The sequence below is a fragment of the Cervus canadensis genome, chromosome 23, assembly GCF_019320065.1.
Source record: "Cervus canadensis isolate Bull #8, Minnesota chromosome 23, ASM1932006v1, whole genome shotgun sequence".
In the NCBI taxonomy this organism is placed as follows: domain Eukaryota; kingdom Metazoa; phylum Chordata; class Mammalia; order Artiodactyla; family Cervidae; genus Cervus; species Cervus canadensis.
The window spans coordinates 9,728,372-9,753,360 of record NC_057408.1 but is presented as its reverse complement, the minus strand read 5'-3'; the positions used below and the strand labels follow the sequence as shown (position 1 = coordinate 9,753,360).

The 24,989-nt window shown below is 40.1% G+C and overlaps 1 protein-coding gene across 2 annotated transcripts in view; it reads left to right on the top strand.

Annotated features, from left to right (window-relative positions):
- Positions 1 to 24,327, top strand: part of CCDC68 (coiled-coil domain containing 68) — a 54,096-nt gene extending 29,769 nt beyond the window's left edge. For both annotated transcript variants that reach the window (XM_043444325.1, XM_043444324.1), the window contains 5 exons: positions 2,327 to 2,409; positions 12,057 to 12,162; positions 13,462 to 13,545; positions 20,624 to 20,700; positions 23,972 to 24,327. In XM_043444325.1, coding sequence (XP_043300260.1) covers positions 2,327 to 2,409; positions 12,057 to 12,162; positions 13,462 to 13,545; positions 20,624 to 20,700; positions 23,972 to 24,029 — 408 coding nt within the window. In that variant the 3' untranslated portion in view covers positions 24,030 to 24,327. The remainder of the gene's footprint in view (positions 1 to 2,326; positions 2,410 to 12,056; positions 12,163 to 13,461; positions 13,546 to 20,623; positions 20,701 to 23,971) is intronic.
- Positions 24,328 to 24,989: the final 662 nt, after the last annotated feature.

Sequence of the window (24,989 nt, the reverse complement as noted above, 5' to 3'; positions counted from 1 at the left end):
GTCTTCAGTAAATAGGGTGAGGGAACGCGAGCTCTTCAGAGGTGTGGTTTGGGCAAGAGTGTATTGTCCACTGGGTGGCGCTGTGGATGCTTTCCTTTCCAGAAATACTGTCCCTGAAAAGTGAAAAGTGCTAACTGATGGAATGTGATCTTCCCTGTTGTCAGAGAGGAAACATTAAAGAGTCCAAGCTTCAAGGACCTACTGTATAGCACAGGGAATTCTACTCAATATTCCGTAAATAACCTACCCACGAAAAGAATGTGAAAAAGAATGGATGTATGTATAACTGAACCACTTTACACCTGAAACTAACACAACATTGTAAATCAGCTATACTCAAATATAAAATAAGAATTTTAAAAAAATTTCAAGCTAAATACTGGAGCCTTGACCGAGGTAGAATATTTGCTTGTCCAGCTGTCTGGTCTCCTTAAACCCTTGTTATAATAATCCATTAATGGAGAATAAGTCCATTAGGAGGAATGTTTGTTAAAACACCATTTTTATTCCTATAAATTCAAAATATTATAAGTGATATGTTTCTTTGGTGATCCAAATATCATAATAAACTTTCAGAGTATCTTGTTCCCTCAGATCAACTAGGACTACACCAGAACAATATACATGTATATGTATATAAAACCAGAATGCCACAGAAAAGTTTTGGAAAAGCTGGTATAAATTTTAAAAATAACAGCACACATAAGGTATGACATACTTGGTATCTTCAAATTATTATATATTGAGGTTCAAATATGTTCCAGAGAAGCATGTGGATCTTTCACATACATCCCAATCATCCCAACATTTCAATGTAGGTAGTATTATCCTTAGTTTAGAGATGTTCAAAAAGTCAAAAAAATGACTCAGATATAGAATGAATACATGTCAGATGTTTTATTCAACTCCCTATGTAATGAAGGAACCAGTAAGATGGTAAAGCTGATTTAAATAAAATATTTTTTGAAATTGGCTATTTACATGCATTTTGAAAAAAAGAACATAGGATAGGATTACTGGGTTAGATACAAAAGTAGTTAATATTCTTCAAGAGAAGAAACCGTAACCTTTGGAATTACTTTTCTACCAGGCAGAAACCCACAAATTAACACGCAACTTCACAAACTCAGGGTTCTAGTCAAATAATAAATACTAAAGTCAAACACAAAGAAATTCTCCAAGAGAATTAAAAAAATTCCTTGGGTCAGGTTATTAAGCAATGACCCAATATGACATTAAAATCATGTATGTTGAACCATAAGTTTTGGTTAATTTTTCTTAACTGTGATAAGAACTAGAGAGGTTAAAGCCTTGGCAAAAATTATAGTCACCAAGTTTCAAAACCAGGTCAGTGCGTGTCCAAAGACATTCTGATCTTTTTGCTACAATGGCTGTCTTGTAGTTTACAAAATCTGCAGGAGGTGTGATTTTAACCAGCATTGCAAATAGTGTCAAAACATCTGTTTCCATCAAATATAAAAAAGAGTACAATCACGACAGCTTCGTTTTTCATGGGTATGTCTGTTTTCCTCTTGGATGGAAAGAGTTTGGTTTAATAATAACATTAAGACATTTCTTTAGGTATTCTTTCAAAATGTCAAAATTTCTGTTCCATCCTAATTAGGAAGTGACTTTATCACTTGTGGCTTTGTGCCTTCACTAAAAATACATTTACTACTTTTCTACCTTCTGACAGTTGCCATGTGAGAGGTAGGTATCAAGACCAGCAGAACAGTGTCCTTGGATACCAATAACTGAGACTAATGTAGGAGAAGCAGGTGGAATGATGGGAGAACCAGTGCCTAGAGAGAGATGAGCAGTTAGCGTTTGGGGTGGGATGGAGAGACACAAGGGAAATTTGCCCGAGAAGTGGGCTAGGAAAGGAGCCAAGGTCTCCAGACAATGGAGGGCGGTGAAGACACCTAGTCTTGACCTGTCGTGCAGCTACTTGTAAAGGGACGATAGAGGATGAGATGGTTGGATGGCATCACGGACTCAATGCACGTGAGTTTGAGCAAACTCTGGGAGTTGGTGATGGACAGGGAGGCCTGGCGTGCTGCAGTCCATGGGGTCTCAAAGAGTCGGACACGACTGAGCGACTGAACTGTACTGAGCTGAAACCATACAGGAGAATGCCTGCCTGGGCCACTGGGGTGGACTGTAACAGCTCCGTATGAAATTAACTCTTGAGTTCAAAACATACTTCTGGTATTACAAGAAGCATCTTTAGTGAACAGTTTGCAAGAATGCCTTGCGAAACACACACACACACACACACACACCGAGGACAAGAAATAAGCAAAAATTGTATCTTATTTTCTCCCAGGAAAAGAGAACACTGCTAGAAAAAAAGCTGTCTTTGGAAAACAAGCTGCTGCATCTCAAATCCAGCACTACAAATGCTAAAAGGTTTGCAAATCTACCTCTGAAGTAAAAGCATTTCCTGGTGTATTTTCTCTCCTCTGGTCCACTGAGCAGATAGAAGGCTCCTAGCCCACAGGAGAAAGGAAGCCTGAGAGTGCTTGAGGAAGGGAGATTTCTTCGCATTAACTGCCATGCGTCTCTTCCTTTCTAGCTACCGGGGGATCAGGAAGGAAGCAGAGGTCACTGCCGGTACAGGGAGACCGGTGTGTGTGGGGGGCGCGGGCCATCAATCCTTCTGAAGAGTGGATGAGCCTGTCCTCTCCCCTGGTGCTGAACTGGTTGCTGTTGAGGTCTCCCTTCACCTGATGCTTCTGATTTGGTTAATGGATCTCTGCTTCAGCTGGCATTAAATTAGCTAGCCCACAAGTGCAATTATAAGATGGTTTTGTCATGCTCCCAACTTTGTAGAGAATGAAGAAACTACTGTGAAAAGCATCCTTAGTTCTTGGGACTTACTTACAAATATTCATTTGGTGTGCTGGTCCTTGGTGTGCTAGGGGTGGGGGTGGATATATGAGTTTATGGATATCAAACGGCTTGACTGCTTGGCTGCTATTCGAAAAATTCTCCAAAATATGATAGAATAAATGGTATTATATGAAATTTCCTGAACCTTTTCTTTTCCTTTCCTTTCTTTTCTTTTAATTCTTAACCTTCCACAATCATTATATATTCTGATATAACATTCAAAGTTCAATCTGTTTCAAGATCGTAGTTCATCCATTTAGAACTATTGCACTGGGCACTATTATGAATCTCAAAGTGTGCACATTCTTTTTCTCATTTAATAACTTACACTCAAACATCAGTCTCTCTTGGTCCTTTGATTTTTTTTCCTATTTCCTTTTGTTTCCCTGTTACCTCTTTCTCTTCATCGGACCACAGAAGCCAAAGTCCAGAACTGGACTGACCCTGACAATTTTGGACTGACCCTGTACCTACATGTTTGAAACACTGGGATACCGCTAATATCAATTTCCCTGAATGCCTGAGAACAAGCATATAGCCCCAGAAGGTGGATTGCTAAGCTCTGTAGCATGCACATCCCTAACTTATAGGTAGGTCTTCCTAGGTGGTGCGGTGGTAAAGACTCTGCCTGCCAGTGCAGAAGACGCAAGAGATGTGGGTTCAGTCCCTGGGTTGGGAAGATCCCCCAGAGGAGGAAATGTCAACTCACTCCAGTATTCTTGCCTGGGAAATCCCATGGACAGAGGAGCCTGGTGGGCTACAGCCCATGGGGTTGCAAAGAGTTGGACACGAATGAGCACAACACAGCAGCCTACACACATCTCTGTAGATAAGGAAGAAAATACTATGGAAAATATCCATAAATCTTTGAAATTACTTGTATTTACTCATAATTTAACTCTAAGTAAATTTTTGGCTTACGTCCTTTTTTCTAAAGAGAGCTTTTCCATGCAGTGAAACTACAGGTGGTAGAATGTGCCTTCCATTAAAAGTATAAACAATTTGTTTGATTTTTTCTTTAAAAATAGTTTTGTTTTTTTTTATGGATAATAGAGGTTTTGTTAGTGTTTGAGCCAAAAATGTATCCATTTTAAAAACCAAACTGATCGGTTCTTTCAGTTCTATTATATATGAGCTGTCATGATAAAGAACTCTCAAAAAACTCTTGACGTTTTTAAAATATCTTGAGGGAAATGGATGTTCTGTGTTTCCAGAAAGGTATTGAACGTCCTGGCTTGTGCAGTTTTCATAAATTGTAGGTATCACAAATATTTGTTTTACTTGTTACTTCGAGCTGTGTGTGGAGGTATTCACTTTGCTAAGTGACAAGAAAACGAAATCAGTATGAGTCAGATTCTTTTGGTTAAAGCAACAGACTTGGTTAAGCTAGCATCAAGGATTTCTGTTCAAGATTAAGACTGGATAGATATGGCTGTAAGGAAGATGTACTCATGGGAAGACAGGAGGACCACTCTTTAGCACCTAATGTGACTTGAAAAATCAGGTTATTTTGTTGACCCTGCTTAGCAATGTGTATTTATGCAGTTTCACTCTTTTATTGTTCTTTGTTCTTCCTGGATGATTCGTTACCTTTTCCCACCATCTCTTCCTTTCAAATTCCAGAGGAAAGATTCTGATTGGCCTAATACTACTTCCTGTTTTGGTCAGATTGAACATGCTGACCAACACCTACAGGAACATCCAACCAGTAGCCTGTGGCAGGCGCCCCCTCCCAATCTTGTTCAAGGAATAGCCTAAGCCTGCTTCCCTAGGGGGCAGGGAAGCAGCTGTGGGCGATTTGGTGTTTTAATCAAATCACCAAATTTGATTTGGTGGCTTGGGTGATTTAATTTCCCTTAAACATAGATAGTGAGTTAGATAAGTGCCAAGTGAGCGTCATTCTATCATTTTGATAAAGATATAGAAGGCTTAACATATTGGAACTTGGCATTTCTAATGTTAGAAAGCATCTCAGAGGATGATAACTTTTATACTTTTATAATTCAGAAGAAAAAGCTTTTTCTTGCATAAAAGAAAGAAGTCGTGTCTGACTCTTTGCAACCCCATGGGTTGCTACACACCAGACTTCCCTGTCCTTCACTCTCTCCCGGAGTTTGCTCAGATTCATGTGCATTGAGCCAATGATGCCATCCAACCATCTCATCCTCTGTTGCCCCCTTCTCCTGCCTTCAATCTATCCAGCATCAGGGTCTTTTCCAATGAATCAGCTCTTCTCATCAGGTGGCCAAAGTACTGAAGCTTCAGCTTCAGCATCAGTCCTCCCAGTGAATATTCAGGACTGATTTCCTTTAGGATGGACTGGTTTGATCTCCTTGCAGTCCAAGGGACTCTCAAGAGTCTTCTCCAGCAGTGCAATTCAAAAGCATCAATTCTTCGGTGCTCAGCCTTATGTGAATATGTATATATCATTATTGTAAGCTAATCCTCACAATTACTTTTAACAAGAGTTAAAAGATTTGGCAGAAGCATCTTAAAAACAAGGTTTACCCCATATTTCTACTACTGTCAGTACTAATTGACATGTGGATGCCCCTTTCAGTTTTTAAAGTAACCTCAGTCACCTTATTTAATTTGATCTTTCCATTTTCCTTCCAGAAGTAAACAGAGCTTCCAATTGGTTGCTTGATGTGTCAAGATTACTCCACCTTCCAGAACTTGTAGGGCTGGGAGTTAGGCTCTAGTATTGCCATAGGAAACCCTGTGGCTCCTTCCATAGAGGAGAACTGACTTTCTCAGGAGACTCCAGAGACCTTCTCTCAGACTGGCTTCCTGAGTCTGTGTGGCTGTGAGCAGAAGGCAGTTTTCCAACTTCTTTCTCTGCCCTGTGACATCTCAGACAAACACACAGACCCATTTTAGAGTTATGCTTCAGGGAAACACATTGGGACTTAAGATAAGGAGTGTGTTGGCTTCTCCATATCTACAGAAGCTGCTCAGGGATGGCACGTTCCTTAGAGGAGGAAACAGGGTATCTTGAAGATGTGGTTACATATTTTTTTAAACTATTTATTTACTTGGCTGCATCAGGTCTTGGTGGCAGCACCCAGAATCTTCATTGTGTCATGCTGGACCTTTCACTGGGACACACAGGCTTGGTTAGATGCATATGGGATCTTAGTTTCCAGACCAGAGATCGAATACGCATCCCATGCCTTGCGAGGCAGAGTCTTAACCCCTGGACCACCAGGGAAGTCCCGTGGTTGAGTGTTAAAGCATACTTCTGTTACTAACAGTAGTTGTGAGGGTTCTTTTAAGCCTCCCTGCCCTACTGAGTGCCACCACTGAAAATGACAATGGGGAAGATTTTGACCAGCAATAGAAATGGAAATTTCTGAGTTTGGTTGAAATGTGAACAGAGCTATACCCACGCTTTAGCTTATTCTTTCACTGTGGTCTGGCCTGGGAAAGGTAAGGACCTGGCCTCCCCTGTTCTTCTGGCTGTGATCCTCTCTTCTATTGAGGACTCTCGTTTCGTGATGGCCTCCATAAAGGTCTGAAGAAACATCAGATCCTAAACAGCAGGAAACCTGAGTCCCTGTAGATTCTAGTGTGATTCTTTCAGTTTCAAAGAAGCTCCAGGATGCCACTGATCTCACTATCTTCTCTCTCTAGTGGGAATTCCATGTTGGATTATTAATGTCCCCAGTGTTTGAATATGTGGCAGGTGCCCAGAAGCAGCAGCATCTTGATATATGCAACGTAATTTCAGTTGCCACTAGCTCTTTATATGGCCTCTGGAAGTTTCATTCCTCTAAATATCATAGTGTGTTAACCCTGGGTAATAGGTGTGCTTTCAGCTCAGTCACTCAGTCGTGTCCAACTCTTTGCAAACCCCATGGACTGCAGCAGGCCAGGCCTCCCTGTCCATCACCAACCCCCAGGGCTTGCTCAAACTCATGTCCATTGAGTTGGTGATACCATCCAACCATCTCATCCTCTGTCTCCCTTCTCCTCCTGCCCCCAATCCCTCCCAGCATCAGGGTCTCTTCCAATCAGTCAACTCTTCGCATCAGGTGGCCAAAGTATTGGAGTTTCAGCTTCAGCATCAGTCCTTCCAATGAACACCCAGGACTGATCTCCTTTAGGATGGACTGGTTGGATCTCCTTGCAGTCCACGGGACTCTCAAGAGTATTCTCCAAGATCACAGTTCAAAAACATCAATTCTTTGGTGCTCAGCTTTCCTTATAGTCCAACTCTCACATCCTTACATGGACCACTGGAAAAACCATAGCTTTGACTAGATGGACTTTAACGTGCTTTATGAGAATTTAAAAGTGCTATATTCTGAGACTATGTAAATGTGGCCACTATCATGCTCTTCATACTCTTTGTAATTATATATTTATGTCCCCTGAATTCTAAGAAATGTAAGATTGTGTACAAAAACTATATAACATAACAATCCTTTAACTGGAAGTAAAGGATGAGGAAACTAGATGAGGAAATCAGGGAGATACAAGAGCAGGATATAATGAGGTTAGTCCACAAAATGTGTACCAGGAAGCACTATACACCTCCTCACAGTGGTCCATTGAATTTAGTTTAAATTTTCTAGCAGCCAACCCAATGAGGAAACTGTGATTAGTTTTGTGATTCACCATGTCCATGAGACTAAAACCAACCAGTTCTTTGGGAGAAGTCTCTTTTTTAAAAAATATGTCTATAAGAGAAGAGAGAACAGTTTCTAGGATTTGCTCATAGAAAGCACCATGAACAATGTGTTCAACTGAATCCTTAGAGTAAACACAGAAGCTGTACCTCACAAAATGCTTCTAAAAAGGAGAGCATGATGTCAGAGAATAATTCGATCAAAGCCATACTCACAGGGAGCAGCAGAAGACATATGACAAGGTTCAATAATGCTACCTCGGATGGTGGAAGTTAAGCCCTAAATAGATTTTAAAGTATCCTGACGACTGGACAGAGAGACAGTCCTCCATGACCTCAATTTCCTTTGACCAAATCTTTGGCAGACATTGGCCAACAGAGAGATTGCAGATTTGCTTCTCACCTCGTACTTATTATGTGGTCATCCCATGTTACAAAAGACAAAACTGTTTGTTTTCATGTTTCTGCAAGTTAAAGAGAGGGTTAACTTCCTTTCTTGCACAGTAAGAATCTATCATGAAGAAGACCAGAAATGGTACTCTGTTCACCCTCTCTCCGTGGTAAACTGAGAGAGCATCCTCAGTTCCCTTTTTCATCAGGATAGAGCCAAGATTTTCCTCTCTTTTAATTGGGGCTTTTTAGTCTGCTGCCGTTGCCATTCCCAGGCTGTGGACTTTCTCAGCTCCAAGCCTGGGATATTCAAAAAGAAAACCCCAAGAACTCATCCTTAATGTTGTTCCCTGGATCCCAGGGTCCCGGACCAGTCTTCCCTTTTCTCTCCCTCTTTCTTACATACATATGTGCTCAGTTGTGTCTGGCTGTTTGCAACTCCATGGACTGTAGCCCACCAGGCTCTGTCCATGGGATTCTCCCAGCAAGAATACTGCAGTGGGTTGTCATTCCCTCCTCTAGGGGATCTTCCTGACCCAGGGATCGAACGTGTGTCTCCTGTGGCCCCTGCATTGCAGGCAGATTCTTTACCACTGAGCCACCTGGGAAGCCTCATCTTTCTTCTTGCTTTTGTTTATATATAATGTTCAGGTTTGGGGTTGTACTTACTGGGAAGAGTGGGGAAAAACTACATCTTCTGAATCTTCCTGGAAGTGGGAAGTTTTTCAGTTTTATTTTAATTTCAACACTGAGTTTGTATTTATATTGAGTCATTGGGAGGCAGCATAAATCCTGGATACAGACATTTGTCCTCCTTTCCTAGGCCTGGTCTATGTTAGATTTCTTCTTGATATTTTGCTTTAGTACATCTTAATATTAAGACTGAGTGCTTCAACTGAAAGACAAATAACAGTGATTAAAGGGAGCTCAAATGGTGGCTTATTTAGTATATTCTCACATTTAAAGACCTTAAATGGATGACTGGGTTTTATGTTTATTGAACAAGCTTAAGGGATTTTTTTTTTGCAACGTCCTTTAATCACTGTTCTAGTGTATAACGCAGATAATTCTGAAAGCCCTACACTTTCAAGAGTGCTTCCAGAAACACTTTTCTTCCATCTTAAGACCTATTTTTGATTTTTATTTATCTATGATGAGCTTGATAGTAATATTCTTGTGAAATACACAGGGAAATTTCCTGAGTTTTATATTTTGGGGAGCATATCTACCTATCCCCATCCTTCTAAACACTTTTCGCATTTGGTCCTTAAGTTCTGGGTCATCATAAGACAAAATCAGACCATTTTGAATACTTACCTTTACTAATATACAGTATTTTCATATTTTATGAATTTTTAAAGCCAGCCTGGCTGTGCAAATTATCCAAGTTCTTTCTCATTATCCCCCAGGAAAGTCCTGAGTCTGATTGCTCTTTCCCTCTTTTCTTTTCTCTTTCTTTCTCTTCTCTCTGGAGAAGAGAGAAGAGAATCAGCTATCGGCCAGATTTCTGTTTGCCTTCTGTGCCTCTTTGATCCATATATCCACAACTCATCTTTTTTGTGAAGTGCTTCAAGTCACTTTCTAATTTTTCTGCTGAGTTCCCGTGCCCTTGATTTATAGATGCTCGTTATATACTTTGGATACAGTGCCTTTATTAGTCATTTATGTTACTGAGATTCTGAGGCTATCTGATCAACTTTCATTTGATGAGCAGTAGTTTTAAGTTTTTGTCTACTCAAACTTATTAGTCTTTTCCTTTGCAGTTAATACTGTTCTGAGTCCTGTTGGGTTGGCCAAAAAGTTCATATGGAAAAACCGAAATGAACTTTTTTGCCAATCCAGGATTTTAACAATCTTTCTCTATTCCAAATTCATTAAAATACTCTTCTATATTATCTTCTGAAATTTTTTTGGGTCCCCAGTTTTATCTTACATAGAATTATTTTTTTTGATGAGGTGTTCAGTCCAGTCACTCAGTCATGTGTGACTCTTTGCAACCCCATGAATCGCAGCACGCCAGGCCTCCCTGTCCATCACCAACTCCCAGAATCTACTCAAACTCATGCCCAAGTCAGTGATGCCATCCAGCCATCTCATCCTCTGTCTCCCCTTCTCCTCCTGCCCCCAATCCCTCCCAGCATCAGGGTCTTTTCCAATGAGTCAACTCTTCGCATCAGGTGGACAAAAGTATTGGAGTTTCAGCTTCAGCATCAGTCCTTCCAATGAACATCCAGGACTGATCTCCTTTAGGATGGACTGGTTGGATCTCCTTGCAGTCCAAGGGACTCTCAAGAGTCTTCTCCAACACTATAGTTCAAAAGCATCAATTCTTCTGTGCTCAGGGTTTCTTTATAGTCCAACTCTCACATCCATACATGACCACTGGAAAAACCATAGCCTTAACTAGACAGACCTTTGTTGACAAAGTAATGTCTCTGCTTTTTACTATGCTCTCTAGGTTGGTCATAACTTTCCTTCCAAGGAGTAGGCGTCTTTTAATTTCATGGCTGCAATCACCATCTGCAGTGATCTTGGAGCCCAGAAAAATAAAGTCAGCCACTGTTTCCACCGTTTCCCCATCTATTTGCCATTAAGTGACGGGACCAGATGCCATGATCTTAGTTTTCTGAATGTTGAGCTTTAAGCCAACTTTTTCACTCTCCTCTTTAACTTTCATCAAGAGTCTCTTTAGTTCTTCTTCACTTTCTGATGAGGTGAGGTTAGGATTAATCTCCTTTTTCTTTTTTTCCTGTGAGTATCCAGTTATCACAATATCATTTGTTGAAAATACCATCTTTTTTAAAAAAATAATATTCTATAACATCATCTTTGATATAAATTGTTGGTCTATCTCTGCTGTATATATGTAAATGTAAAATAAAAGTGGTGTAGTTATAGCATAATTAGTTTTATCAGTCTTCTGTAGATGAACATTTAGATTGTTTCCATTTTTAATGTTGTGGACAATAATGAACTATATTTTATGTATATTTTATGACATACATGATATGTAATTGTACAGCACTTTATAGTAGAAATTATTTCATTACATAGGATAAGTAATGATGGCTACCTTTATACATCATTTGTACTTGTGCAAACATTACTATAGTTTTTTTCTACAGCAATTTTTTCTACAGTAAAACAAATTCCTCTTAAAGCTCTCTTAAACAAGACTGAACAAGGGGAAAATTAAGATTGTCTTAAATATTGCACGTTGCATGAAAACTACTTGGTTTTAAGCAACTTTATTATATATTAAACATTATTGAGAGATCCATAGTGTTTAGTATTGTCCTACCCAGAGCAGTCAAAGCCTGGCTCATGGACTGTCAAAATCTTTGGAACACCTAGAGCCCTACCCCAGCCTATTGGATCAGAGTATGCATTTAATAAGATTCCTGACAATTTAATAAGATCTTCCAATACATATTAAGTTTGAGAAGCAGTGTTTTAGTACATGATGTAAAACAATGAAAACTCTTTTTTAAAAATAAGAACAAGTTCTGTAGTGTCACATGAATTTCCATGACCTTTGTAATATTCGTGGAGTATAAAAAGTCAGAATTGCGATTGCATTGGATCTTGGCTCCTAATTGTAAAACCTTAATAAGCTAAAACAAAATAGTACTTTGTAAAAACTCATTTTCCAAAAGCACATTCACTTGACCTCTGAAAGTGTGCCATACAATCTTGTAGTGCTATAAATAGGTAAGGATTATTATAACTGGTTTCTGATATATATATATGAAAATTCCTGGCCCTGTGTTCTAATCCTACTATCCCATGTGTGTGTTATGGCTGCTGGGTCTCTGGGTGCTCCCATAGGTGAGACAGATTAGTTATGTAAGGGCTTCATCTGGCTCAGTCCAACTTGACTCAACTACCTGCTGGAAGGAGGGAAGTCACAGGGGGCCACAGAGGCGCTTTTGACATGAACTGATCTTCTCATTGAAGTCCATGTCTGAGCTAATCGGAGGCTGCTTCGTGGTTGTTTGTCTTCAGGTGTCTTGTTTGGCGTGAGACATCCTACCCACACGTGGCCCAGGGGTAAAGTAGTGTGTGAGGAGAGGTGGGTAGCACAGCTGCAAAAATAGCTGTACAATGCATTAGCGACTCTTTCTTTTTTCCTTTGCATTTCCAGTTGCCAGGATCTTCAAAAGGAGATTTCCCTCCTCCAGGAGCAGATCTCACATCTGCAGTTTGTGATTCACTCCCAGCATCAGAACCTGCGCAGTGTCATCCAGGAGGTCAGGTTAATCAAGTGTATTTCTCTGGCAGATGGTATGTTTACAGCGAGAAGACCAAATACACGCGCCTTGTCTGGACTCTACAAGCACTGAGATTCTTCTTCCCACTGACATTTCCTTGTTATTCCCAAGCGACATGGCTCTGTTTTCAGTGTCCTCTTTTGTCTCTTTGCCCACATCTGTGATGTTCTCAATGAACATATTTGGGAAATTATATTTATCCTTTAGAGGTTTCAGTGATTTTTTTTTTTTTTTACAGTGTTCTGAGCCAGGTAATGTACACTGTTCTTTAGAAGATTTTTTTAATTTAAGAGCCTTCTTGGGGAAGAAATGATCTGTTTTCATTACCTCATGAAAAGTGGTTAATTTACACAGGGGGTGTGTTAGCACCAGGATGCGGTCTGGCCCTTCTTCACTGGGAACACCTTAGCAGGTGAAAGGTCATTGTGATGGCAGCCAGGTGGATGGTGAATTGCACGCTCAATTTACGTCAATATTTATATTGATCTGACTTGGGAATTTGCTTTAGACTTAAAACCAGACCTTCATTTTTGTTTGCTACATAATATTTGTTTCTAAATGGAGTCCTTCCAAATAACTCAAATGCCTTCCTAACACAAATGCAGCATTTGTACTTGGTTGGCTAGATCTCACCAAAAGGCCAGAGTGTTGAGTCCTGGCAACTTGAGAGCCAGGGAGGATGGAAAGGGCATCCCATTTCATAGATGAGAAGGCTGAGGTCCACAGTAGTTAAATGGCAGAGGTGGCCTTGGAATCCACGTGCTTCCTCTCTTGTGGCCTCACCCTGGACTTCATCACCCCACCTCCCCATCACCCCCATGTTGCCCCTTAGCAGATGTTGTTCCTCCGAAGCAAAGTGGGCTTACCTTAACATGCTGCTGGTTGACCAGATCTCTGCTGCAGGGAGTCACCCTATGCCAGGCTGGGGCTTTCCACCACGTCCACTGGCCTCTGCTTCTGCAGGAGGAAAGCGTTATGGGGCTGAGTCACAGACGAGCACGGTGTTGCTTCCTACAGGATGCATCCTGCTGAGCTTGGCTTAAACAGGTTTTCTAAAGATGAAAATGTTTAATCGCACCAGCTGTGTGCTCTCTTGTCCCCAGGTGCCAATTTGTCCTGCTATTTTCTGTAGCCTGCTGAGTCTGCTAATGCTAGGGATTTAATTTTGTTTATTTGATAAACATTACTTGACCACAGAAACCTGCACAATTTCTGACTTAAGGAACTATTCTCCGTTGTCTGGCAAGATTTTTTTCATTTCTGTTTCTCAATTCTTAGATAGAGGCCTTAAAAAATAATTTAAAAGAACAAGATAAGAGAATTGAAGATCTGCAAGAAAAAGTTAACATACTGGAAGCCCAGGTAAGGAGGGCATCTATTGTACATTTCAGTGTGAATGTGAGTGTGTGTATGTTCAGTGTATCTGTGAGTCTGTGTATGAATGTGTCCTCTGTGTGTGTGTGACACGCCTGTGTGTGAATGCTTTGTGTGACGGTGTGCCGGCGTGACACTATGCCCAAGTATGTCTGTATGTGAATGTGTGTGTCTGTGTGATTGTGTGTGACTGTGTGTATGTCTGTGTTGAATGCAGTTCTGTGTGTCTGTCTATGAGTGTCTTTTTGTGAATGTGTGTACATCTCCTATGCATAAGAATTATAGCTTTGCTGGGGAGGTACTCTTAATAATTATTTATTATCAATTCTATGGGCTTTCCTGGTGGCTCAGATGGTAAGGAATCTGCCTGCAATGCAGGAGACCCGGCTTCAATCCCTAGGTTGGGAAGATCCTCTGGAGAAGGAAATGGCAACCCACTCCAGTATTCTTGCTTGGAAAATTCCATGGATAGAGGAGCCTGGCGGGCTACAGTCCATGAGGTTGCAGAGTCGGACATAAGTGAGTGACTGAACACACATCAATATTAAGTTATTGTTAGAGGTTCATTCAAATATTCAGAAATGCTTTCTCTCTTGGGGAGGTCAATGGTACTATCTCTCCATGTAGACTTGAATTAGTAGCTTGGGCAAAGCCCCTCTTGTGTGAAATCAGCTCAGCTAGAGAGCCAGGTTTGCTGTCTCCCTCTTTCCCCCCATCCTGAGATGTCCTCTCTCCTCCTCTTTCTTCATCTACATCCATCAGGGCATGCAGGCTTTGCCTCAGGGCTCACTGACTTCAAGAACCTAATTGAAATTTTCTTATGTTTCAGTGTTTTAAAACTTATCATGAAACTATAATTGACGTGATACACCGTGATTTTCTGCTCACTCGTCCTCTCTTGATGGGGAAGCCCTCTTTAGGCGTTCAGCTGCAGTCCCAGGCTGGCGGTGTTCCCCCAGCGCCCCGCCGCTCATAGGAGGCACAGCAAAGCCTCCTGCCTCCATCCCCGCTTTGCTTGGTGCTCAGGGTCACCCCTCCTGTCTCTGTTGAGTGACTCCTTCACGGGCCGCCTAGGCCTGCTCACCATTTCTACTCCGCCCCTCGGTATTGTGGACCCTTGCCTTCCGTGGAAATCTCCTCGTCCTTTGGAGCTGTGCTGCTCCCGGGACAGACCGGAGAGGAGCGCCATGATCCGACTCCCAGCACCCGCTTCACCATTCCTTCCACCCTCACATTCTTTCCGCTTTCTTCAAACAGAAGAAAAAAGTCATCATAACATAGAGAGGCTGTAAATATTTTGCATCTTCAGCTTTGTAATCATCCCCCTGTTTTCCCATTTCTGCCTTCCTAGAGGACCACTGTTGTCTTTATTCTACAGGGTCAGCTCTTGGAATATTGGGTTTTCCTTAAATTCTCACCTAATTTAGGTTATCGGGGACTGATGAGGGCCAGGCTCACAGCTCTGTCGAGCTGAAAAATGTAGTGATTGTAGAATAGTTGGCTCAGGTCTGTGTCCACTCAAGCACCCATAACCGCTTCTCAGTTTACATCAGGTGATGTGACTCAGGTCACATTAGAGCCTCTTCCTCAGAAGAAATGTCTCTAAAGGCATTTCCTCACAGCTTTTCTTACATCGTAGCCTTTTGGGAAATGTTATTTATAAAATGTTTTCTCTTGAAGTATTTTAATAACTATTTTTCTCTTTTTACATAACTAACACATGTTCATTCATCCTGTACAAAGTAGGAAAGACGGTTAAGCAAATATAACAAGAAAATCACTCAAATATACTGTCCACGGGCAGTTATTCAGCACGGTTATGTGTATCTCTGCTTCTGTGGGAATTTTGTGCCTGTTACATACTCGTGTGCATATATTAAAGGCACAGACTATATATGGCACCATTTTATTGTAAACTTTTATTTGTTTCATCAACTTTTTCCATGTCGTCAGTTATGTAATTAAGTCTGTAAATTCTTACTGAGTGGGTACTATGGTGTTGACACTAAGTTTGGGAAAACAGTGTTAAACAAAATAGACACGAGCCTTGCTCTCTGGAATGTGCTATCTAGTGAGGGAGACAGATAGAAATACATTAACATGTAACTAACAGTATATGGAAAGGTTCTGCAGGAAAAGGATAGGATGCTCTGGGCAATGACACCTGGGTGGAGGAGTGTATGTGGACCATTTAGATTGGTGGGTGGGAAGAATCTCTCTAGCAAAATGAATTTCAGTGTGAACTTTGTGGACACTGGGTGGTGGGGCATGTCAGGTAGCCAGACAGGAGGCCATTGTGGGTGCTTCTAGTCTAAGGGGTTAGATCATGAAAGGCCTTTAGGTCGTTCTAAGGTGTAACAAGAAGGTCTTTGCTTACCAGTTAAATTAAATTAACATCCATATAATTAGCCACCAAGTTTCCACTGTACTGTTATGAAATAATCTAATTAGCTTAATGCTTACTGTTGGATTGCTTTCCAATATAGCTTTCATAAACAGCAATGAACTCAATGTACTTGTACAAGTATTACTGATTATTTGTATAATTGCTTCCTTCCTCAAGATAAAGTTTTAGAAACAGAATTGGTAACTCAAAGACCAGATCCGTTTTTAAGATTGTTGATACGTGCTCCAGTTTTCCGTGTCTGCGGGATCAGGCATCTCCTTCAGCTGCCATAGCTTCACCTTCAGTTCACATTCAGTCTTTCAGCTCTGACATTTCTGACCTGCTAACAGCCCTCTTTTTTACCCTCTTTATTATTAAGGGATTTCAATATTTAAAAATCTTTTGCTGTTGTTTTAATGAAATCTAAGAAAGCTGAGATGAAAAACACAAGTGCTCAGATTCCCATTTTGAGCTGGGATTCTCCTTCAGATCCAAGTTTATCTGTAATTCAAAGTGGTCAGGTGTGAGGTAGGGATCTAACTTTTTGGTTGTTTCCCTACTGAGCAGTCTGGCCTTCCATCATGAATTTGAAGTGCCTATGTATCCTAGGCTAAATTTTTATGCTGGAAATCAGTTCCAGTGGTGTCTCTGCCTGTGTGGCTCCTTCTGCTTTAATTATCATAATCTGTCACTCTCACTCAATGACGACTCAATCGTGTCTGACTCTGCGACCCCAGGGACTGTAGCCCACCAGGCTCCTCCATCCATGGGATTTTCCAAGCAAGAATACTGGAGTGGGTGGCCATTTCCTTCTCCAGGATATCTTCCCAACTCAGAGATTGAACCCGGGTCTCCCGCATTGCAGGTAGACTGTTTATCATTTGAGCTACCAGGGCAGCCCATCATAATCTGTAGTACATTTCAATTGGAGAGGCTGTTGTCTTTCTTTGATCTTTCATTATGGTCTTAGGCTCTGGTCATCCCTAATTAAGTGCCGGCCCTCTTCACAGAGTCAGGGCATCAATGGTGCTACTGCTTCTAAGCCAATCTTATGTTCTTTAGTTGTGTCTCTATTTGCATCATCCCCAAAGCTAATTTTATTGCCCTAAGTAACCTGGCAACCCATACACTACTAAGGCCAATTGGCCTTTTGGTGTAATAGTTAAACCAGAAAAATGTATTGCTCCCATTGTATTGCTTCTGTATCCTCAAATTTAACAAATAATTACTGACTAGCCATTCAGTGTAACAGGAGGGATGCAACAGACTGCATTCCCTTCATGAAACTTCTTGGTTGCGTGCAGTCCGTCTATACAAGGCTGCAATTCCTATAGCCTCTTCACTAAAAAAAAAAACCCCACAGTGACGGGACAGCATCTCTCAGTACTGCCTAAGATTCTCTGTATGAAGCCAAGTCACACTACTATTTTGTAACACTTTTTTACGTAAAAAGTCTTCAAATTATAGCGGTATTGATGAATGTCTTTATGATTTTGAAATATATTATCTTCAGCAGATAAATAGTTTCCTGCCCTGCAGGGAATGTTATAATGCCCATTTCAGCTTTAATAAAACTCATCCAAGCCACATTAATGTATTTATTCAGCAAATAGTTCTGTGTGTTTATGATGTACCAGGAAATGTTCCAAGAGGTAAGTATATGGCATAAACAGGACAGACTGTCCTGACCTCATCTAGCTTTATTTTAATTGAAGATGTGTACAATAAATACATGAATAAATAAATGCACAGCTTAATTAGGGAAGGGTAACTGCTCCAAGAAGAGCAAAACAATGTGACAGTTACAAAGTGACGGGAGTCAGGAAGGGCGTCTCTGAGCCTGTGGTCTTGAACTAGGTACCTGAACTGAGTGAATGCTTGAGCTGGAGTGAGCCTGTTTCTAGTCTAGCCCTGGTCAGTACTTTGTTATGAAGATCTTAAATTGGAGGGACATGTTCAGGGTGTACTGTCTTGCATTACAAACTTAAGACCATGACCTATTTTGAAATAACAGTGTGAGCTGATTCTGTTTATGAAAAATTGATCACCAGAGCTGAACAACCCTTTTAAAGACGTCAAATTTCTAAGCCATATAGATAGCATCTTTTTCTCATCCACAATCAACACACGTGTCTCTTTGAAGGCATGCTGCATATTTCATTTTGTTTTAATCCTCAAAGCTACTTTGGGTGAAAGTTATTAATTACTACATTCCCTAAGGGAGTAAACTGAGATTCGGAGAAATTAAGACACTTGTTCAAAATTACTCAGCTGCATTCAAGTCTTCCTGGCTTGAAGCACATGCATTTCTTCCCCCACTATCCACTTATCTGGGTGATCAAATAAGTGTGTGTGTATATGCAAATATGTATGTGTTTCAATATACACATAGGTATATAAATTTAAAAATGATATTTATTTCTATATACTTAGCATATACATTTAGAAATGAATAGTTATAATGTTAAATTTTCAGGGTCATTTATATGTATTTGAGTCATTGTCACAGCTATTACATTAATTTTTTTTCTATTTTCTAGAGTTTTGAATCATGAAAACAAATACTTTTTTTCTAACCTAGCAGGGATTTTTTTCCTCCCTCCACAGGGAGAATAAAAATTCACTTATCTAAATCTGCTCTCTCTTTTCTTTTCAATCTTTAAGGATTTTAAACCTCTTTTAAGTCTCACCAGGAAATTTCTGCTTAACTCTGCCAAAATTACTTACTTTTCTTTCTACTTGGCATATCTCCATCATCTTAATTTACAGCCCTGAAATTTATCTTACATTTCATGCATTTCTAACGTCTTCACTAATGACCTGCTCATACGGAGATGCATCTTCAGAAATTACTCCATTTTCTAGACTTTGAAGAGTATCCTACTTTATGTAATCACCACCATCCCTAAAATTTAATTTACTTCCAAGGCTGTTTTGCTAGCAGCTTAAGTATGCAAAAATTCAGTTCTTTTGGAAAATTGTGTCAGTGAACTATCCTTGGGTAGACTCAATAATGGTGGACTTACTCTGGCCATTAATTTATAATTTTGTAAACTAATGATATAATAAAACTCATACCTTTAGTTGGTCTAATTAAAGCATATGAAAGTCCATGAATAAAAATTAAAGACCTAATTCTATTTGATGAAATAAATCACCACAGAAATTGAAATATGTGAAAATAAAGACAGTCTAAGATAATAACACTTACACTTCTGTATTTTTTGGAGCCTAACAACTTGAGAAAGTAGGAGTTTATTTGGGAAAAACTCCCAACACTTTCTACATACTTGTCCAGCCACAGCAATATATTTGTTCCAGTGCTGTTGTCATCATGATATTGAGTTTCAAGTTGTGCTTCATGGCTTATAAAGTATTGTCCAAAAAAAAATAAAGTATTGTACAGAAAGGAGTTTTTCTCAGTCTTGTACTTGGCCCTGATAAATGCGTGCACTTGTTTGGAATGTATATTTAATTTATCTCCATTATACAAAGAACACCTTTATCATCAGTTTGTCAAATCTGAAATACCTTTCCTGAGTGAGATTTAGGCACTTAACTCTTGAAATAGCACAGCAAAATAATTCATGTAGGAAGAATTTTGCTCCATCTTTTCATTATTATTCCATGTAGATGCTGAGGGATGAGAAGGTACAAAGTTGGTATCTTGTCTTGGCTTTCCTTAGCTCAGGGGGTCTTCATCTTAACTGCACATTAGCATCACCTGTGGAGTTTGGAGACCTCCAGAACACTGACTGCAATCGAATGAAACAAACTTTGGATGTAGGACCCAGGCATCAGTAGGTTGTAAGTCTCCTAGTTAATCCCAATATACAGCCAACACTGAAAACCACTCCTTCAGTCCAATAGGCTCTCCTATGTGAGCAGATATCCTAACACCTATCACTTGGCCACCCTGGGTTTCTGATTCAGTGGCTTGGTTGGGAATTGAGGATGTGCGGTCCTAATAGTTTCCCAGGGGATGTTAAAACTGTTGACCTCAGGCTTATACTTCCAGAACTGTGCCTCCATTGTTTTTCTCTCCCTTTTTCCACCTAGCCCATTTCACCTTGTCTTATAGGTCCAGGTAATAAACCCAAGGAAATCCAAGGGAGGGTGCATCGAGATTTGAAATATTATGATCATATGATGTGTTCCTTCTACCTTATATATGATAGGCAGGCTGTGTATCATTTACCACTAGGATAGAGAGGAAAAAATAGAGGCTTCGATGAGAAAATTAAGACTAAGGATTCCACGAACCAAAAGAACAGATGGTGCCTGTGTTCCTGGAGTTTCTAATCAAGAGATTGCACCAGAAAGACAAATGTGTAATCAATATTGTGGATATCTTTCAAAAGGTTCTTTAATAAAGTTCTTTCATGAAGTTCTTTGCATCTGTCCATATAAAAGAACCTGTAAAATGAAACAGTTCAGCTGTTGAGTTTCAGAAGCTGAGCCAAAATACTAAATTTGAATCCCTTTTCAAGGTGTGTGTTTTTGGAAGTGATATTTAGGGACTCTCAACTAGCTTCCGTTCTGTGTTCTAACAGAATGACTGGAACAGCAAACTGACTGCTAAGGAGGGATGTAGGTGGTGGGTCAACCAGGAGTACGGAGCGTGGGACCACTAAAGGTGATGCCTGTGTGATCTCTGCACATTTTTTTTTCAATTTTTAGAACAAAGAACTAAAAGCCAAGGTGGCGCTCTGGCCTGAAACTCATAGGACGAAGGTATCTAAGGCTGTCTCTACAAGGTAAGGCCTTTCTCCCCCTGCCACCTTCTGACTTCGTGACCCCTGTTGAACATGTTTGACATTTATCCCACTTGAGTAAGAATCCAATCCATGAATACTTGTGTAATCCTGTGTTTCCTGTCTGTCTTCCAGTTCTTTGAGAATGGGAACTGTATTGATCTTGCTCACTACTGACTGAATCCCTGAAATCTGATGTGTGAATACTTACTTTATGAGTAAATGAATGAATAAATTTAGGTATCTTTTCCCTCCTCTTCAGTATAAAACAAACCTAGTCTTCACTTCAACACTTACTCCAAACAGTACAGATTATCTCCTCTACCATTCTTGTTCCTCCATTGCTCGTATTTTCTGTGCCATTGATAGGCATTTTAATCATAAAAAGTGTGTATTTAGTTAAATTTCCATGTCTGTATCTCAAATCAAAGAGATTGTAAATGTCAAGAGGGCAAGAATAGTTCTTTATTTTCCACTTTATTTCCTGCATTGTTAAGGGCAAGTGTCTTTAATAACTACCCAATAATGAGTGAATGAGGCAGTGATAATGACCCCTAAAGCAATAGAAATGATAGTTGAAACCATCAAATCACTTTATAAAGTTGACAGAATCTGAAGTGACAGGTTGGTGAAAAAAAAGACTTCTGAGTTCAAATCTCATTTCCATAATATTCCATGAAATTATCACTTAAAAGAAAACATAGTCTGTAATTACATGAATCATTTTGAAAGTGATTAAAAACTTCCTGTTCTGGCAGCTTTTAAATTTCCCCGTCTGGTCTCTCTAGGGCAGAAACCCATTTTCTGAAACTCTCTTCTGCACAGTGCCTGGCATGAAGAAATCATGTCCCCTATGATTAGCATCAGTCTAGGAATTCAGGCAGATCCATCGCCCTTTTCAAAACACCCTGCAGCCATGCTTCACTTTGCTGATGATGTATGTAATCAGAGACTAGAGATGGAGCCATCAAGCACCAAGCTTTCTGAAATCTCTGGGCCCCCAGATGCTAAGTTATTAACTTTTTTTGGCCAGTAGCCCTGCAACATCTAATAAAGAAAAATTAAGCCTCAGAAGTGTAATATTAGGTGAAATGCCTACCTTTTAGAAGCAAAGAAAAAAAAAGAGTCACTTCATGAGGGGAAGAGATGAAGAGTTTAGAATAGAAAGGCAAATGTGGTGACTTCCCTGGTGGTCTGGTGGTTAACACTTCACCTTCCAATAGAGGGGGTGCAGGTTTGATCCCTGCTTGAGGAGCTAAGATACTGTATACTTCATGGCCAAAAAACAAAGCATAAAGGACAGAAGCAATATTGGAACAAATTCAATAAAGACTTTTTAAATGGTCCATATAAAAAAATCTTAAAGAAAACAGCAAGTCAGACTTTCCAAGGGAAGGGAGGATGGTCATCTTTAGCTCCCTTTCTGGGTACATTCTCTTGGAGTCGTGAAGCATCATGGCCAGTCTCAGCTGTTCTAACCCTGGAGGGAATGGAATCAAGAGTGGAGCAAAGGAGGGAGCAACAAGTGGTCTCTATATTGACTGTATTGAGTGCTGAGTGCTGAGACTCTACAAGGAGGATGAGCTTGAGACAATGACTTCTATGGCCCATTCTTCAGCTGCATTTAATTAATAAAGGTAGTTTTAAAGACTTTTCCCCTCCTTATGACTTGGGAAAGGCCAAATGGGAAAATCTCCTAATCGAAGCAGGGAAACTGGACTGAATATGTCCTTTGGTTTATGATTTTTTATAGAAGTTCCGATAGTAATGATATATCTATAATGGTAGCTCTCATGTTTGCAAAATGAAATCTGACCAATTGGTTGCTTGAGAATGTGAGTGGTAGTTCAGTTCAGTTCAGTTCAGTTGCTCAGTCGTGTCCGACTCTTTGGGACCCCATGAATTGCAGCACGCCAGGCCTCCCTGTCCATCACAAACTCTGGGAGTTTACTCAGACTCATGCCCATCGAGTCGGTGATGCCATCTAGCCATCTCATCCTCTGTTTTCCCCTCCTCCTCCTGCCTCCAATCCCTCCCAGCATCAGGGTCTCTTCTAATGAGTCAACTCTTCGCATGAGGTGGCCAAAGTACTGGAGTTTCAGCTTCAGCATCAGTCCTTCCAATGAACACCCAGGACTGATTTCCTTTAGGATGGACTGGTTGGATCTCCTTGCAGTCCAAGGGACTCTCAAGAGTCTTCTCCAACACCACAGTTCAAAAGCATCAACTTTTCGGTGCTCAGCTTTCTTCACAGTCCAACTCTCTAGTGGTAGTATAGTTTGGTAAATCTAGAGTCACCAAAATAAAATGGAATCATAACTTTAGGGAGGAAGTGGAATATAAAAGTGGCCATTCTTACAAGGAAAAAAAGAATCACATACATTTAAATTTTATCCTGGCAAATCTCTTAAGTTACTTATGAGAAAAGAGTTCTGTGCTATTTTTCAATAAGTACAAAAAACAAGGATTTTTTTTTCCAAACATTAAAACATGTAGATGTTTCTCAAATTGAACACCAGAGAAATGGTCTTCTGGATATTAAAGATCAGGTTGTTTGAAAATAGCAAAACAGCAACAATAAAATATGCATGAATATATATATATATATGTATACAAGTGCATGCAGATATCAATGTGTGTGCATATAAATATGTATATATATTCATATACATATTAAACTAGATTCACACACTGAGGAGAGAAGTTTAGGCTATGATAAAACATTCTGAGGAACAGTTGATTTTTGTGTTCCATCTCAAGTTACCCTGGCGCATGTCTTCACTGAGTAGAAGGGCAAATCCACTCTCACTCTTCCTCGCCCTGTCCTCTTACAGCCAGATGCATGTATATAAGGTAAGGCTTCCATAGGGCTTCCCTAGTGGATCAGTGGTAAAAAAATCCACCTGCTGTGCCAGAGATGTGGGTTGGTCCCTGGGTCGGGGAGATCCCCTGGAGGAAGGCATGGCAACCCACTCCAGTATTCTTGCCTGGGAAATCCCGTGGACAGAGGAGCCTGGCGGGCTGCAGTCTGTGGAGTCACAAAGAGTCAGACACAAATTAGCAACTAAACCACAACAAGGCTTCCATAACATGCTTTCTGCTGTGTCTCACGGGGAACTAGAATCAGTCAATTAACCATCATTTCTTAGGTTGAAGCAACTAGTAAAGACTTGGTAGTACAGCAGTAGTGGTGATGGTGATGGTGGTGGTACCCCAACTGTATCAATAAAGTTTTATGTGCCCGGTTTTGATCATTGTGTGGTCTTTTCTACAGTGAACTGAAGACTGAAGGGACAACCCCATATTTGATGTTGGTTAGACTACGGAAGTGAACTGGCTGGCTGGAGATCTGAATGAGAACGATTACTACTTGGGTCTTATTTGTTCCTTGAAACAGTCTAAACACATATTAAAAGGCTTCAATGCCAGTGTTTAATGGAATTTGTTGTATTGCATTCAAAGTATGCATCAATAGCTTTGCAGGACTATGTTTCATAAAATCAAACAAATATGTATTCAAGGAAAGGAACTCTTTATTCAAAACTTACTAAATGGGTGAAGAAACTGGATGCTTTCCCATGATGGAAGATGAATTTTGCTTACACTGAAAAAAAAAAAAAACTGAATCTTTTTTATTTTTATTGTTTGCAAATATTTGTTGAAGGGACTGGTTAAGGTTGTCTACTTTGACCGTTTGATAGTGGTTTCGTATACAGTCATCATCCCTTGGTATCCATGGGGGTTGGTTCCAGAAGCCCTAATAGGTACCAAAACCCATGTGGCTGTGGATGGTCAAGTCCTGTATATAAAATGCTGAAGTACAGTTTGCCCTCTGTACCATAGTTTCCACATCTGTGGATTCCATCAGTCATTGGTGTGGGTCCTGCAGGTACAGAGGGCTGACTGTGTATAAATATAAGGAAGAATGCACAGACATACTTCCTTTTATTGTGCTTCACAGACACTCCGTGGTTTTTTTTTCTTACAAATTGAAGGTTCATGGCAACTCTGCATTGTCAGATGATAGCATTTTTTGACAATAAAGTGTTTTTAAGTTAAGGTATGTATATATTTTTTTACACATAATGCTATTGCACACTTAACAGGCTATGGTATAATGTAAATATAACTTTTACATGCACTGGAAAAGCAGAAATTTCATGTGACTCACTTTATTGTGATATTATTGTGGTGCTCTGGAATCAAAGCTGCAAGTGTGTGTAGGTGTGCGTGTGTGTGTGAATAAATGATATACTTTAAAGTTGACTTTTGGATAATAAGTAATATCTTAT